The 15,457-nt window shown below is 34.9% G+C and overlaps 1 protein-coding gene across 9 annotated transcripts in view; it reads right to left on the bottom strand.

The window, feature by feature from the left end:
* The window catches only part of LOC105154834 (defective proboscis extension response 14), a 204,661-nt gene that overhangs the window by 6,145 nt on the left and 183,059 nt on the right, over nt 1-15,457 (bottom strand). For all 9 annotated transcript variants that reach the window (XM_087407155.1, XM_087407156.1, XM_087407153.1 and 6 more), the window contains one exon: nt 7,281-7,420. In XM_087407155.1, coding sequence (XP_087263281.1) covers nt 7,281-7,420 — 140 coding nt within the window. The remainder of the gene's footprint in view (nt 1-7,280; nt 7,421-15,457) is intronic.

Raw genomic sequence — 15,457 nt, 5'->3', positions numbered from 1 at the left:
TTCAAAAGTGACAAGAATTGCGGTTTACACGAATTTCGTAAATGGCCAATCGAAACCGCTCGTCGCAATCGCGGAAAAACATTCTCTTTTATGACTTTGAAACAAATGCGATGTTTAGAAAGGAATTTTATGTTCTCGCTCCATATTCGCAGAATTCAATAATATAATTTGTAATAAAAAGTATTAATATGTATAATAATTAACCTAAGCCTCATATTTCGTTCGATTAATAACATATTTTGGATTTTACAGTTTTCTATATGCTGCTATATATATACACACACACACACACACACACACACACACACAATATGTGTGTGTGTGTGTGTGTGTGTGTGTGTATGGCAGAAAATTTCTGTACCATTCCATACGTAATCCAATGATGCAATTGTAACTATGTTTAATTATGAATACAATTAGGATAGTAATATACATTTTAATATCATTTGGTACTATAACATGTAATATTAGATTGCATTATGTGGTTATAGTGCAAAATCCATGTAAATGCACGCAAAGTGAATGTAAATATATTTGATAACTAAATCACATTACGTAATTTGATATTGGCTTAGTTTCGAATAGCTATCGGGTTCACTGTTCCTTTTTCTGCCCTCTATTAAATCCGTAATTAAATCGATAATTCATCTATGCTTTCTTAGCATAATTGAACATTTGGCACAATCGATTCCGAAGTTTTTCTGAGCTCGAAAACATGCTATCCACGTAGCAGTTTTAACGGCTAGTCATACGACTATCTCTTTCCAGATTCAATTAAACGCTCCCAGTAGAAGAAAAATTTACAACTCTGTTTACACGCCTTCCCAGTAAACCAGCTCTTAATCCTGAATTTTCGACTCGTAATTGAATCGTCTGAATATCGTACTCACTGGAGACATTTCGTCTCGTCTCACAACTCGTCTTATTGAAATCGTTTTCATTAATGCAGCAATGAAACGGAATTATACATGGAATCACGGAAAAAACGGATTTTGCTGAAATACATAAAGAAGAAACACCTAAAAGTAATTATGCTGGACCATAAAAATAATTATGTTGGATCGCTCAGACATAATGATAATGCTATAAAAATTTTAACATTTTAACAATCAGCTTAAACGTTTAATATAATTATTTAGATAAACCAACATAATTACATGGGAAGAATCATTTTGCTTAAATCTGAAAATTTAGCTAGATGCAGATCTGAAAATAAATTTGTTAAACTATTAAAATAATTATGTAGGAAACTCAACCATGAATAATGCTGCACAAAATTTTGATATTTTAGCAACCAGCTTGAGCATCCTACACAATTATTTTAACAATTCAATAAAATTATTATATTTCCGATCTGTATCTAATTTTTTAAATATTTCAGCAAAATCATTCTTTCCAATTTCTTTAGATTTTCATTTAACAAAATTTTTAAATACTTTAACAATTTATTATATATTCATAACCGTTAATATTAAAGGTTTATTTAATCTCATGTACAAATTGGTTTCAGTTTAAAATACAAGGTATCCTATAAAGATCGTAAAAAGTTTAACAATAAATTCTTAATTGAGATCAATTTTTTTAAGATGAAAATTCTAATACTAAAATATCGAGGCAATAATATAATAGTTTTTTAATTATAAGCATTTAGAATTAATGAATCATACAGCCTATAAAATTTACGCGTTCAAGTATAACGCAAAGTGCTAAAAGTGAAAGCTAATTGTTAATATAAAGATTACAAAGATAAAATTATTGATATTTCTAATTATTAATATTTATTACATTTAAAAGACTGTTATAGCTTCGATAATTTGATACATATTAGGAATTTCGTCTCAACATAATCTCAGGAATTTCCCCTCAAGCGTTGTTACGGTCTTTACGAGACACTGTATATGTATGTGTGTGTACATAACGAGCACACATACATTATATAATAATGAGATTAAAGCGAATTTTAGATCGTGCAGAATATTTAGTAGTTTATCTAATCAGTGGAAATCTATTCATTTGACACGGATTATGCAGAATATTTCGCTATTCGACCTCTGCTTTAATTACAAATTAATCAGCCGATCACTCATATGCCACACGCATACATATCGTGATACCGTAATGTAGCGTGCAAATTCGGCATAATTTCATTGACTTCGCTAATCACATTGCACATTGCCATCGTGCAAGTACGCAATATGATATTCGGATCTTCACAAATTTATCAAAGCTGATCGCAGATTCGATGTTCATGCTATCTCCCGTAATTTTGGTGTGAACACATCTATATTAAATTTCGAAGAGGCTATGAACTAAATTTAATTTCAAATTGCATCGACCGCTTATTTGAGTGCAGTAAAATTAATTGCTGCCACTTTGCTATCTCAGCGAGGACATGAGCATAAATTTTAATTCACATTACTGACTCGAGAATTGTATAATATTCCACGTAACCGCACGATTAATCACGCACTCGGCGAAACTCAGAGATATCAGTTTCTTCTGTTTCCACCGGTCTTCTAGAAGACGGCCCTGGAGCCAAGGTTCTAAAGGAACGCCTCGGTAGAAAAAGGCAGATGCGAAATGAGCTGTCAAGCGCTCTCCGGAGATTCCTTCTGTGTATTATACATGGCCATGCGCGAGCGGGCCTTAACTACATCTTGCGACGAGAGAGCTTTGCAAACTCCTCACGCCCGATCTTACGTCGACGATGTAAGGACGCGGAGATGAGGAGAGAAAGAGAATGAGAGGGTCAGACTTGACGGAGCGCAGTGATGCCGAAGAGGCGAGGCCAGACTTCAGTGTCATAGAAGGGATAGAGGCGGGTCGACGTGTAGTCCTCCTGGAGCCTGCGGCTACGATTATTAATGGGTAGGGCGTGACACCCCGCGAAATAACCTCTCTACCACCGCTTCTACACACACACACACACACACACACACACACACACACACACACACACAAAACGTACATATACATGCCAGAACCAACCGGCCAACTACTGCTCCAACTCCGAGTCACTTGTCTCCTCATAGGCATTAACTAGGCTAAGAACCACTCATTTCCGAGAACGAACAGTCCGCCACTCACGCGCTCTTCTACATTTTCCCATCGATCACTTTTATCCGACTGCTATTCCATCATTTTACATTTATTTCTATGTTTCTAGTGTCTCGCAACAGACTTAGTCTTCCGCCTTTACTCGAGTCCTTTTACTATTAAATTTTTTATTCTGTAAGGCGAAACGTGCTTATGTTACAAGAGATACCGGAATAGGATCTTATCGACGACTTTAATTTTCTACGAGAAGAGAACGAAAGTGAAAAGATCACAAAGTAAGAGAACGAGTAGAAATAGAAGGAAAAAGAGAGGTGTCGTGCGAGAAAGCCCTTCAGATGAACACGATGAGATAGTACCGAGTAATGGTGCTTCATCTCCAGTCCAGCTTGCACTTAATTAATAATCACGGGCATATCTCGAGAATAATTAATTGTAAAGAGGTGTTCTACTATATCGTAAGGTATATTAATTGGAAAGAAACGATTAGAAAGGCTGCTATAACTACGTCAAGCATTTTGTTGCAAAGGAACCAAAATCATTCCGTTTTTTTTTTCATTTTCGTAAATTCTACGTCAGAAGCAGCTTTCATTGCTTGGTATAACTGTTATATCCAACGCATTCTCTCAGCGCCAACAAGTGCGGTTTACATTTGCATACTAAACTGAAGAACTGTAAAGTTTATTTAAATATTAATATTGCGTCGCATTTAAACTGTAATATTATTTTATTTGTTTTGCATGAATAAAATAAAGACTGACTGTAATATTTCTGTTTATATTTTTCTGTAATATTTTTCTTTATCTGGCATACAGAGATATATTACTTCTTTACTTAAAAAATGGTACAATTTAAAAAGTATGATTTTCAAGAATAAATGAGTTAGGTAAATATTTTACGCTGCAATATGATTTTATCTTTTGGTAAATAAAATAAAAGCTGACTATAATATTTCAGATACTTAATATTTCTTTGTCTGGCGTTCCTTTATTTAAAAAATGATAAGGACATGAATAACCTAATTTTTTAGTTATTATTATGAACGAGTTAGGTGAACATTAACCCTATTAACTTCGTAAAAAAATCGATAGACAACATTACAATTCAAGAAGGCTGATTTAAGAATTGAAGAAACAACGGAAAAAATAACGAAAATAACATTTGATTATGTTAAGAATATATTATTTTTGCTGATATTATTTGATTAATCTCAATAATTTTCTGTCAATTTGAAAAATAGTTTTTCCCTTCTTCTCAATTTTATTGATTTGTGTTATTTTGAAGTCAAGGAACGATATATGTATATATAATATAATTTATTGGAACCATTGCCAAAGATGGTTGTAAGCTTCCAGAGCTATTATAGTTAAAGAGGGGAACATTTGAAATCCGATGGCCATTTCATGCAAAGCACGACTCGAAGAATCGATCTTCGATTGATCAAGGTATTAGGATGCGATTCGTGTGACGATCATCAAAGATGACCACAATTCTCGGCTCGCAAATTGCTCACTTCGATGGACATCATTAGTGCCAATCGCATGCATAAACGGATAAACGAGCCAAAGTCGGATGTACGAAACATTTCACGATGCATAGAGCTACATGAAATTTCAGAACGTGGATCGACTCTCGCCATGGCAAACTACTTTCAAATGCGACCCTCGAGCGTCCGACTACTTGTCAAGCAAATTCGCATTACTTCCAGTATTATGATCGCTCTTGTAGTTACTAGCATAACACCTGCGGTAATAACTCTCCGACTTGCGCATTCCGCATACTCATCAGGATGGTAACGGTGGCTTAACTCTAACTCTACTTGGTTCATACCTCTTGCAGCAGATAATAAGACACTTGTTTTGCCGATAATATGTTTTCGTAGGAGGAACATAGTTAAGAATGTCGTCATGGCCGGGTATTGATCGAACACGTCTAATTAAAGAGTAAGTGCCAAAGGGCGCGCGTGCATACGAATTTAAATGAAGCATCTGATACAAACTACGGAGATCTAACTTTCTAAACTGCCTTTCGCAGCGAAACAGAGTAGCCGTCGGTCGAGCAACTAAAGATTATTAACGTCGTTTCGCAAAAAGGAACTAGGTAGATTATATACGTCGCGACCAAGCATTTCCTTGAGTGCTCCCTCGTCAAACTTTGCCGGAAGAAGATCGAACTCTCGTATTGGGCCGACTTAAGGTAATCCGCCGTAAATAATGCACATCACCTACATAGATGCGGCGTCTGTGAGCAGCCCCGGGCGCGAAAAGCCGCCGTGAAAACTCGTTGAGCTCCTTCGCCATAAGTTCGAAAGACGTTTCCCCAACCCACAGTATCGACCGTCTTGCAGTGGCATCGCCCATCCGCCACTATAAACCTTGTGTTTAGCGGCATTTCCCACAAGAGTACGCGTCATCGACTCGACTTACGTGCTATTTCGTCGTGATACGAAAGTTTCGTGGTTTACGTCATCGTGAGATAAAAGAGAAAAGCGCCAGGGAGAAAACAGCGAAAATGTCATTCAGGAATAGATCAAAAGCGGAAGCAACACGCTGAAAATTGCTGATCGTCGAACAGAAAAGCAGTTCAAACTAAACATATCCGGCAATTTTCCTGGATTACGGATTGCATCGGTGAATTAGGACAATACATTCAGTTGTTTAACCGAATTAACTCGGACGAAATCGTATCAATATTTAGCCATGCCAATCCCACCGAAGAATGATCATATTTGTCTATTTCCCATCAAATTGTACATAGTATGATTTGTAACTTTGAATATGAATGAACTATCTATCAACACGATAAATTAATTCTACTACCTCGTGCCTGATATTTCCAACAGTAAAACTTCCCTTCCTTTACATCGCTTCCATTAGAAGCATAAAAATTTACTCGCTACGGCAATAATATGCATTATAATGTACATTTTAAACACTAATTTGACTATGTCATGAGAATGAAGAAGATTACAAATAAAGGAAGGAGAATTTTGCGACAGTCCGGCTTGCTGAAGAAAGAAATGGGTCAACCTGTATATTCCCAACTTTTATATGAATACACCACGCGTTGGTTCTAAACAGAAGCACACGAAACAGTACAAGTTACTCACGAGAAACAAAAAAAAAATGTACGAATAAATACAGATGACAGCATAAGAATAAAGGCAGCATTTTAGTAGCATCTTAATGACACTTCGATATATAGTCACCCCTTCCACATTTTATTCTCACATTTCTTTCTCCCCTGCACCAAGGAAGTCGATTATTTTCTATTAATACAATCAAAAAAATGTCATTTGGTGCAAGAAACTCGTTGGCAAAACGGAAATGGAGACCAAGTGAAGATCACGAAGAGCGATCGAACGACCCGTCAATGGCAGCATCTCCAACTCGGTCGCGTCCGGCGCCAGTTATTTACCCTGATGAAATCACAGCTTTGTATTCCTACACGATCGATTGGCGCAAGAAGATGTGAGGAGAAGAAAGCGAACACCGACCTCTTGGAGCGTGAGGTAGATGGAGGTGGCAAGCTGAGAAACGGAAGGCGGTGCAGGAAAGAAAAGAGAGACCGGTAATAGGCATTGGCGCCGTTGAAAAGCCGTGGAAAATCAATTATCGACCGTGCAAAGGAGTGGAAAATTATATCGATAGGCGCCGTACGTCCCCACGAAGGTGACTGGCATCCTCCGCTGCTTTCCTTTAAGTCTGCCAAACGCCGTTATCGGTAGCGAGCAGAGTCTGATCCTTTGAACTGTGATTTCAAGTGCGACTGATTGCTTGACTGGGTGAATTCTCTCTCTGATACACAATTATAAGAGAACGACGAATTATCACCCGAGACATTCGAATCGCGTGACGAATGGTTTCATTGCATCAGAGAAACACGAACTTTCCCGCTAATTTTAACTACTCCCCTTAAATTTCATGTAAAACTTAAGCAAACAATGTTTCCCATTTGCATCCGGAAAATATATTTCTCGGGGAAAACATTGATAAATAATTTTGAACTGTTTATTTATATGGTTTTTAATGTATATTCACTTATTTACGTATTGTAGTTTAATTATATATAGCTTTTAATGAATTCAATTTATTTTATTGGGCGAGTTTTACTTATTAATGTTTTTGATGTTTTTTACATCGATATTGTCACGTTTCTCTTGCCTCGCATATCAACGACATATGGAAATGCGTTGAAATATGAAAATATTCAAAGCGGAAGCGTACCGTTTAGCACGTGGACGGACACTATAGTGGCTGCTGCTACGTTCGCCAGAGCGCAGCTATAGTTCCCGCTGTCCTTTTTATTCGCATTTGCAATGTAGAGCCTAGACACCGCACCAGCTGCACCCATGTCCGTCTTGACGCTGGAACAGAAAGCAAAATATGCTCTGTATAAACCCTGACAACAGTGTCGTTATTGCGCGTGTTTCCACGTCGAAATAAAGAACAGATGGTTCTCTTAGAATTTTTTCGAAATGGTTTTTCGAAGGAGAAATAGAGTGAAATATAGTGAAATATAGTGAAATAAAGAACAGATGTGCTTCGTTCGGAATTTTTTCAAAACAGTTTTTCGCAAAAGAAACATAACGAAAGTAACATGTACAGTCCAAGATATAAAGATGTGCTATCTAAAACAAATATATATACTTCAGAGTAAAAGCCTAAGAAACACTTTTTGAAAATTGGCATTTTTTTTAATTTTTATTTACAACATAAGTAATTTTTAACAATAATTCTCTAGGTTTAATAACGTTTATTAGATGTAAAAGAATTATTGTTAAAGAAACATATTGTTATGAATATTTAGATAAGTAATCCCAATGTCAATTTTTAAAAAGTCAATTCAAAATTTTTTGCTTGGAATGTATATGACAAGATAAAAAAAAGAAGCTCACAGAGGTGAATGCAGTCTCTTTTTATCCTTAGATTTTATTTAACTGATTAACAAATTCTTACTTCGTACAATATATTAAATATATATATATATACACATAATTTTAAAGCGTTGAAAGTAATGCTGATGACAGACGACGATAATTTAGCGATAGCAGGTGGTAGTAAGAACGTTCTTGAAGAGTTCTTTGAAGGAAAGAATATTAAACCGAGGGCAGTTTATATCAGAAATTTATCATTTCTTTTCGTGCCGACAAAAAAACTTTTTTTATACCACATTGTAACACTGGATAGTAAACAGATTCGCTTCGCAGTTCATAACCACATTGTGCAGACAAACAAAAATAACCACCCTCCACATGTAACTCCTAAAAAATTATACGACGCAAATCTCTCCCCGCAAAAAAAGCTTATCTGAAACGTACATAAAAGAGTATCCCATAAAATTACCCTATGAAATATTATTTACTCAAATCCATTTATTACTTTGAAAATATTCATACGCGGATATATTATGAATAAATAGAAATAATTAAAGAGAAAGCACAGGATGTATAGATGGCAAAAGCGTACAGTGTACGTAAATGTAAATGTAAATGTATCGGTTAATATTTAAATAAGCATGGTAATTTGATATATAATATAAATAACTGAGTCTGTTAATTCATAGACAAGCAATTAGTTTTTCTTGTCCTTGCTCAAAATACCTTACAGTGGATTTAACGAGTTTTGCAACTACAAGCCTCGAATATAATCGTTTCTAAGAGAACTTTCTAAGAATCAGAAACTCGTTAAGACTCTGCGGGGAAATATTCAGGAGGCAAAAGTTATGCGGGTAACGAATCAGTCGAAACCTTCGTACTTCGAAATAGGCTTTATTACTACTTCGATGCGTAGGAAGATCGGCAAACTTCGTAGTGAATGAACAAATTGCCACGGTGGTTTGTATTTTCACGCTGTCATATTTAAACTTGTTTACAGGCAAAAAGTAAGATAAAAGTTAGCTTTTAACACTTAGGACCATTCACGTCTCTAGCGAATTAAGCTGATGAAATAGGGCATTCAAGGGAAGAATAAGAGAAAGGCGGAGAAAGGCAAAGAGGATGTTCCGCGAGTGAAGATGGAAGAAAGGCGTAAATCAAGTAGTTCGCCCTCCAGCAGCTGGCCTTGACAGATCGGGTACTCCTCCCAAGCTTTCTTACCACCGATCCCGAGCAAAAAGAAAGAGAATAGAGATCGGCGCGGCGTGCGCATTGCATACGTCCACCCGGTAATGCCGTTCGTATTAATTTCACACGACGTTATCTTGTCCAAATTACATTTGAGGCGTCGCTTGCATAACATGTCGTACGGAATTAAATGAAATTCACTTGTTGCGAGCCTGCGTGAAAGTTTGAAGAATTTCTTATTCCCGGCTCAAAGATACGCCAGAGAAAAATTGGATCCTCGGAAGGTAGTAAAGGCGAGGAAAACTGCTGCACCGCGATATAAGAAAAACGAGGAAAAAACGAGCTGTCTCTACTTTGAATTTTTGAATGTTTAACGATGCGTGATGGTTGCTTCAGACATACACACTACATATGTCTTCCACATATCCATTTCGTAGAAAGACCTCGTAAAGAAAATAGGACGAAAATAAAATGTGAAAGTAAGAAATACGTTATGAATGTATACGCGCCTATATATAGAAAAGAAGTACAGAAAGAGATCGAGTGTAACATTTTAAGAAAATAGACATGCCGATGATGCCAGAAAAGCCAGAAAGAGAAGAATGCGGTACAAACAAACAAAAGAACCATTAGATTGCTTTAAGAATTCATTCGAATGGTCTGGACATCGCGAGACGTATCTCCATTTTCCTTACTACTTCACCAACAGCCATATCGTGCTTCATCATGCCGCAAAACTGTTACGGTAAGGTCCTTTGAGAGTAGCATGTTAAGTACTTTCCCAAGAATGCAATGAGCATTACTGTTAAGAAATGTTAAAAGCACTTGTTGCCATATCATTATCGTTACCGTTAATACTGTGCCGTGTTTCCACCTTTTTCAATGCCATTATCACACGTATGCTCGAAGTCCGCTAAAACTCTACTAATATGTACTCCATAATATAGAGCCTTTAACCTTCCAAAGCTGACGTTAAAATCTGTAACACAATTACCGACACTGAGTCTGTGAGATCCATTTAATTTATGTTGACTAAAAGGCATTAATTAATCTCAAGGACTCAAAATGACATAACTCTTATAAAAAAAAATGAATAAATTTATTCAAATAAATGAAGAAGGCCATATTTGGTCAAAATGGATCTTGGATTAAATTTATTTTCATAACAATAATTCAAATTGGCAGATATAATATGAAGAATATAATTGACCAAATCTTATCTCGTCACTTCCGAAAGATTAAATGTCAACGGTCTTCAATTATACATTGGCGATCTTTTTAAATCAGAATATATATTGTTGAAAGGAAAAGAGAGAGAGAGAGAGAGAGAGAGAGAGAGAGAGAGAGAGAGAGAGAGAGAAATATTTTACGGGGAGAAAAGAATGTATACAACAGTTAGTGAGTACGTCAAGGATGATTCGTGTACAGCATGCACACGATCGCTTTGCCCATCAGAAGGGCAATGCAGTAACTCGTGAAACATTGATCCAGCCATTCTAGTACGACCAAAATTTTCCAACGATTGGCATCCGGGGACAAATCACATGCCATTTGCCGTTGCACGACCACCCTCGCATGCGGGGATAGACATCCGTCACGTTGCGTTGCGTATCGCATGGCTATTGTATGCGGTTGTGTAGGATCGTAAACACTTGTTTTATTATATTTCATTTAACCGGAAATGTATTTTCGAATTTGTTCCTGATATCTGTTGACACGTCGTCGTTCAGTTCAGCGTCGAACGAAAACGTCAATGAATCGTGCTGCTCGCAGCAGAATTTAGGACAGAAAAGGTTAAATCAGTGATGTGGGAGATTAAATATGTGTACCGCGCGAAAAAATCGATGGCATGCCTCCGTGAATTTTTTGAATTTTTACATGTGCTGCGTTCACACTTAACTTGTTGTGCAAAAAAATAGAACCGAATAGTATTCCTCTGTACGTAACTCGTCCGCATAGCTTCTCTATACTCGAAAGAATTTAATTTTGTGCATTGTTCTTAGCTCGCCTGTATTGCACGGAATATCTGGAGATAAGAAATATACTCATGAAGGAAACCTCTTTGAAGATATATGCTTCAGATATTCAATATCACTGATGCTTAATAAAATTTCTCGATAGAATCACTTTTCCTTCAACTACCTATCATTCAATACGTTTTAAATTTTACAAGATTAAATGAAAAAATTATTAAATTATTTTTACTGTTACTGACATATCTCATTAAATTTTAAGAAGCACAGTATATGATTTTAACATTAAATCAATGAATTTGACTTATATATTTTTTTGCAACAAAACAAATCAATATGCCTCATTCAAGCATAACATGATCCGTTTCCAAGTTAATGTAACATTTTGTGTCATATTTTTAGTGCACGCAGAACAAACAGTTTATCGTATACCGAACTATTCTGATGGAGAACAGTTCGGTTTATATTGTCTTTCTCTCTTTCTCTTCGCCGAACACGGATTTTTTTTTCATCATACCATGGAATTTAATTTGAGCATAGAACGCAAAATTTATTCTCAAATTCTTCTATACGCAAACTCCACCTCCTTTGCGTTCGACCTAGAAATTTTTTTCGCTTACGGATCTGCAGTGAATTGCACAGTGGCAGTCAAGTAGCTAGAGAAATTTAAAAGCTCCCAGTATATTTTGTTTCTCTCGCTGATTATTTTCTTCTTTTTTTTTACATCGATGCGTGAGCGATATGCGTGAGATGCTTGTATTCATACGTGCATCTGTTAACGTTAGAGCGATAACGTTTAAAGTTTTAACGTTAGGCGTGGCTTCATGAAGATCGTAAAAGGCTTGTGGCGTCAAATTAAAATGCGTAAAAAAATTAAAAAAACAGCTTGTGAAAAATACTTTTATGGATCATTACGCAAGAAATTGTCGATTCGGTTCAATTAGATAATTATTTAATTGGATAATTATTGTTTCTCAATGATTACCTTATCTGCAAAAGAATCCCACAAAAGACATCTTATATTAGACAAGAAATTTTTATTGCCTCGAAATTATAGATCATATTTATTCAATCGGAATAAAAGGATAAAAGGAGCAGCATCGCTTGATCCTTGCACTTGATCTTACACGCGGAAAGCATGCTCTCAAACTGAATTCATTATATGGGCGAAGTATTTCCTACCATTCTTCTTCTGTTCTTCATTTCAGATAATAAGTACTCTTTTCTTCGATATCTTTTAGCGTAGAAAAGAGCTTACTCCTAGAACTAACAGATTTTATCAAAGATCCTAGAACCGAGCGATTTTATTAGAGTTTAAGCTCAAAAGATTTTCATCTTTGTACTTCTTCCATTCGGGATACTACACACATATATTTATAAATTTCAAACTCCAAGATTAATCTGTTATAATACGTCAGACAGCATCGCTAATAATTCCGCGGATAATCTTGGACTGCGCGCAAAAATTGTCATTCATATTTTTTCCATTTTTATTTTAACTTTTTATTAATTGATTCAATAGTGTCATAAATTACTTACTAATTAATTGTCATAAATAGTGTCATAAATTTAATGACTAAAATGCTAGTGAACAAAAGTAAGGAAAACATTTATTTACCAAGCATATTTTTGTTGTTCATTGGATATAAAATAAGGTATAATGATGCAATATAAGGAGTGCGCTATCAGCATTTCCCACATTGGCGAATTCATAAATTTGTTAAGGGAGGGAGTCATTGATGTAACGCAACTAATTTTTTTAAGGTCAAATATAGAAATTTAAAAGTAATTTATAGAAATTTAAAACGATAGAATATTAAATTTAATATCAGTTTAAATTTCACGAGACAGCAGTTCACTTCGATGATACAAACGATAATTTTATTGCGAAGCTATTTTAATTATTGATTTAATTGTTATATCAATGACGTTTATCAGCAGTGTTTGGTGGAGGCGCTTAATCACGGTTACACTATCCAACTGGTTGAGTCTTCACTCTAAGAAATGATTGATTGACCACTTCACATGGAAACATTGTGGATATTAAAATAACAAAAAACATGGATACTGTAGCTTTATAGTCTCATCGCTTCCCATGAATCATCTGTATGTACTGAAGATGGCTAAAAAGTTAGTATACAAATATGTATACAAATTATTAATTAAATATGAAAGGTACGATTTAATAGTATTGAAATTTATCGCGCATATAATACAGCGCTAATTCCCAAAAGCCAAATTTATTATAATCATACTTTTTATATCAAAGAGAAAGAGAATTAAGATTATCATTCGTTTACATTATTTAAATTATTATTATATTGAAAAAATATTACTTAGATGTAATTCATAAAACGTTTTATTTAAATTATATTGACACAAGAAGTATAATATAATGGAATTTATTTTTTACATCTAAGAATTTGTTTAATTAAAAAATATTTTTGAAATATTAAAATTGTGATTAAGTATTTCAGAAATATTAAAAATATATACATTTTGCTATAAATATTTTAACAAAAAAAAGATTCCAAGGTAGATACACTGTAGTTTCTTGAATACAGACTTAAAAAATATGAGTGTGGACTTTGCATGAATGTGTTAAATATACATGAGCGTTAAATATAATTCTCACTGTGCTGGTGTTTATACATATCCAAATACCAACACGGACGAAATTATATATACATCGCATGATATTAAATCTACACCCATATTTTATAAAGTGTACTTAAAAAGATTAATTGATTGCAGTTAAACTTTTGTAAGTTTAAATACCAATTTCTCCTCATGATTTTTGAGAAAGCAATCATTTATAACGGATATACATCTCTTCCGTACTTTTCTTCGTAAAAATACGTAACTTGGTGGATTTCTTAATGGTTAGAAATACATATAAACGCACTGTCTGTAGATCTCGAGCAGAAACCTCGTCGCAGCCCCTCGTTTCCTGACTTAAAAGGAGTTGCGAAGTTTCTTTGTTATTCCCTTCCGACCTCCGCACCATCAGGATTTTGCCTGTGAATCGGCCGGACAGACATTGCAAACTTTTACTTGAACTTTTCATCATACTAGTCGAATGTAAAGCGCTGTTTAGAAAGAACAATTTTCATGATGCCTGCAATGATCATGCATGAAGATGAGAAGGCTTAATAGTTTTTCCAAACTATTTTTGTTTAAACAAAAATCTCTCTCTTGCTTGCGGAATTTATTTTGTATTTAATATGAATATATAAATTTAAATTGTTCATATCTAAAACGAAATAAAGAAAACTTTTTAAAAATTTAATCAGATATCCTTCACTCATATCCTTGATATTTTTATTATATTATATAATAAATGCAATTATTTAAAGAATTTAAAAAAATTAGTCACGCGCTTAAATTAATTATTTATACTAAATTTGTTTGAACAGAACTTGAGTACTTTCGGAATTTATTTTGTATTTAACATGAATATATAAATTTTATTATTTGTATCTAAAACTAAATAATGTTAAATAAAAAACTTTTTAATAATTTAATTAAATATCCTTCACTCATATTTTTGACGTTTTTATTGGATTATATGATAAATAAAATTATCTAAAAAGCTTTAAATAAATAAACTCGACGTTTTAATTGTTATAATAAGAATAATTTTGCGTATTAACCGTCCATGAGAAAAATTCTAATTGACCGTAATAAAACCGTGCTAATTCTTAAACGATGAGCGCGTAAAACGATGGTTAAATGTAACGACGAGAGCTTTTTTTCATTATGTTCAAGATTTCGCATTCAAGCAAGCCGTAAGTTTACGGTTCGTAAATTTGGACGCACTCGCGATCTTTGCCTTCTCACGCGAGATAAGGAGAAGTAAGGCAGAGCTTGTAAAAATCCCCTCCGCTCTTCCACCCCCGAGTTTAGCGAGTTTGTTGAGCAGGTTTTACGCGGCGTAAACCTAAATACGTGCGCGGCACGGGTTGTAGGTGCAAGGAATATCGCGCGAATGCGCGGTCACATTCTCCCCAGAAACGAAACTCTGTCTCCCGTTGTCTCCACAGGAATTCTGCGGATTATCCCGGATTTGCCGCGTGGCGCAAAGAGGCGCAATATCTTATCGTTCTCGTGACTTCTTTTTCCGATCGCGGCTTCTAAAAAGGTCTACGAAGGTTGCCGCGAACGTACTATTGGAGGAACCAAACTTTTTGACATAATGCCGTAAAGATTCGGATCACGAGTCGCGATTTTCGAATCTCGTCGCGGAAAAAATTTCGAAAGGAAACGAAAAAAAGAAGTAAAGAAGATAACTCGCTTTCTCTAAAATATATAATATAATATATTATAATAAATATATATAATATGAATAAAAAAATTTATGTATAAG

This window comes from Acromyrmex echinatior, chromosome 6 (genome assembly GCF_024713525.1).
Source record: "Acromyrmex echinatior isolate Ae372 chromosome 6, ASM2471352v2, whole genome shotgun sequence".
NCBI classification, from domain to species: domain Eukaryota; kingdom Metazoa; phylum Arthropoda; class Insecta; order Hymenoptera; family Formicidae; genus Acromyrmex; species Acromyrmex echinatior.
The sequence above is the reverse complement of the archived record's forward strand: the minus strand, read 5'-3'. Positions and strand labels throughout refer to the sequence as shown.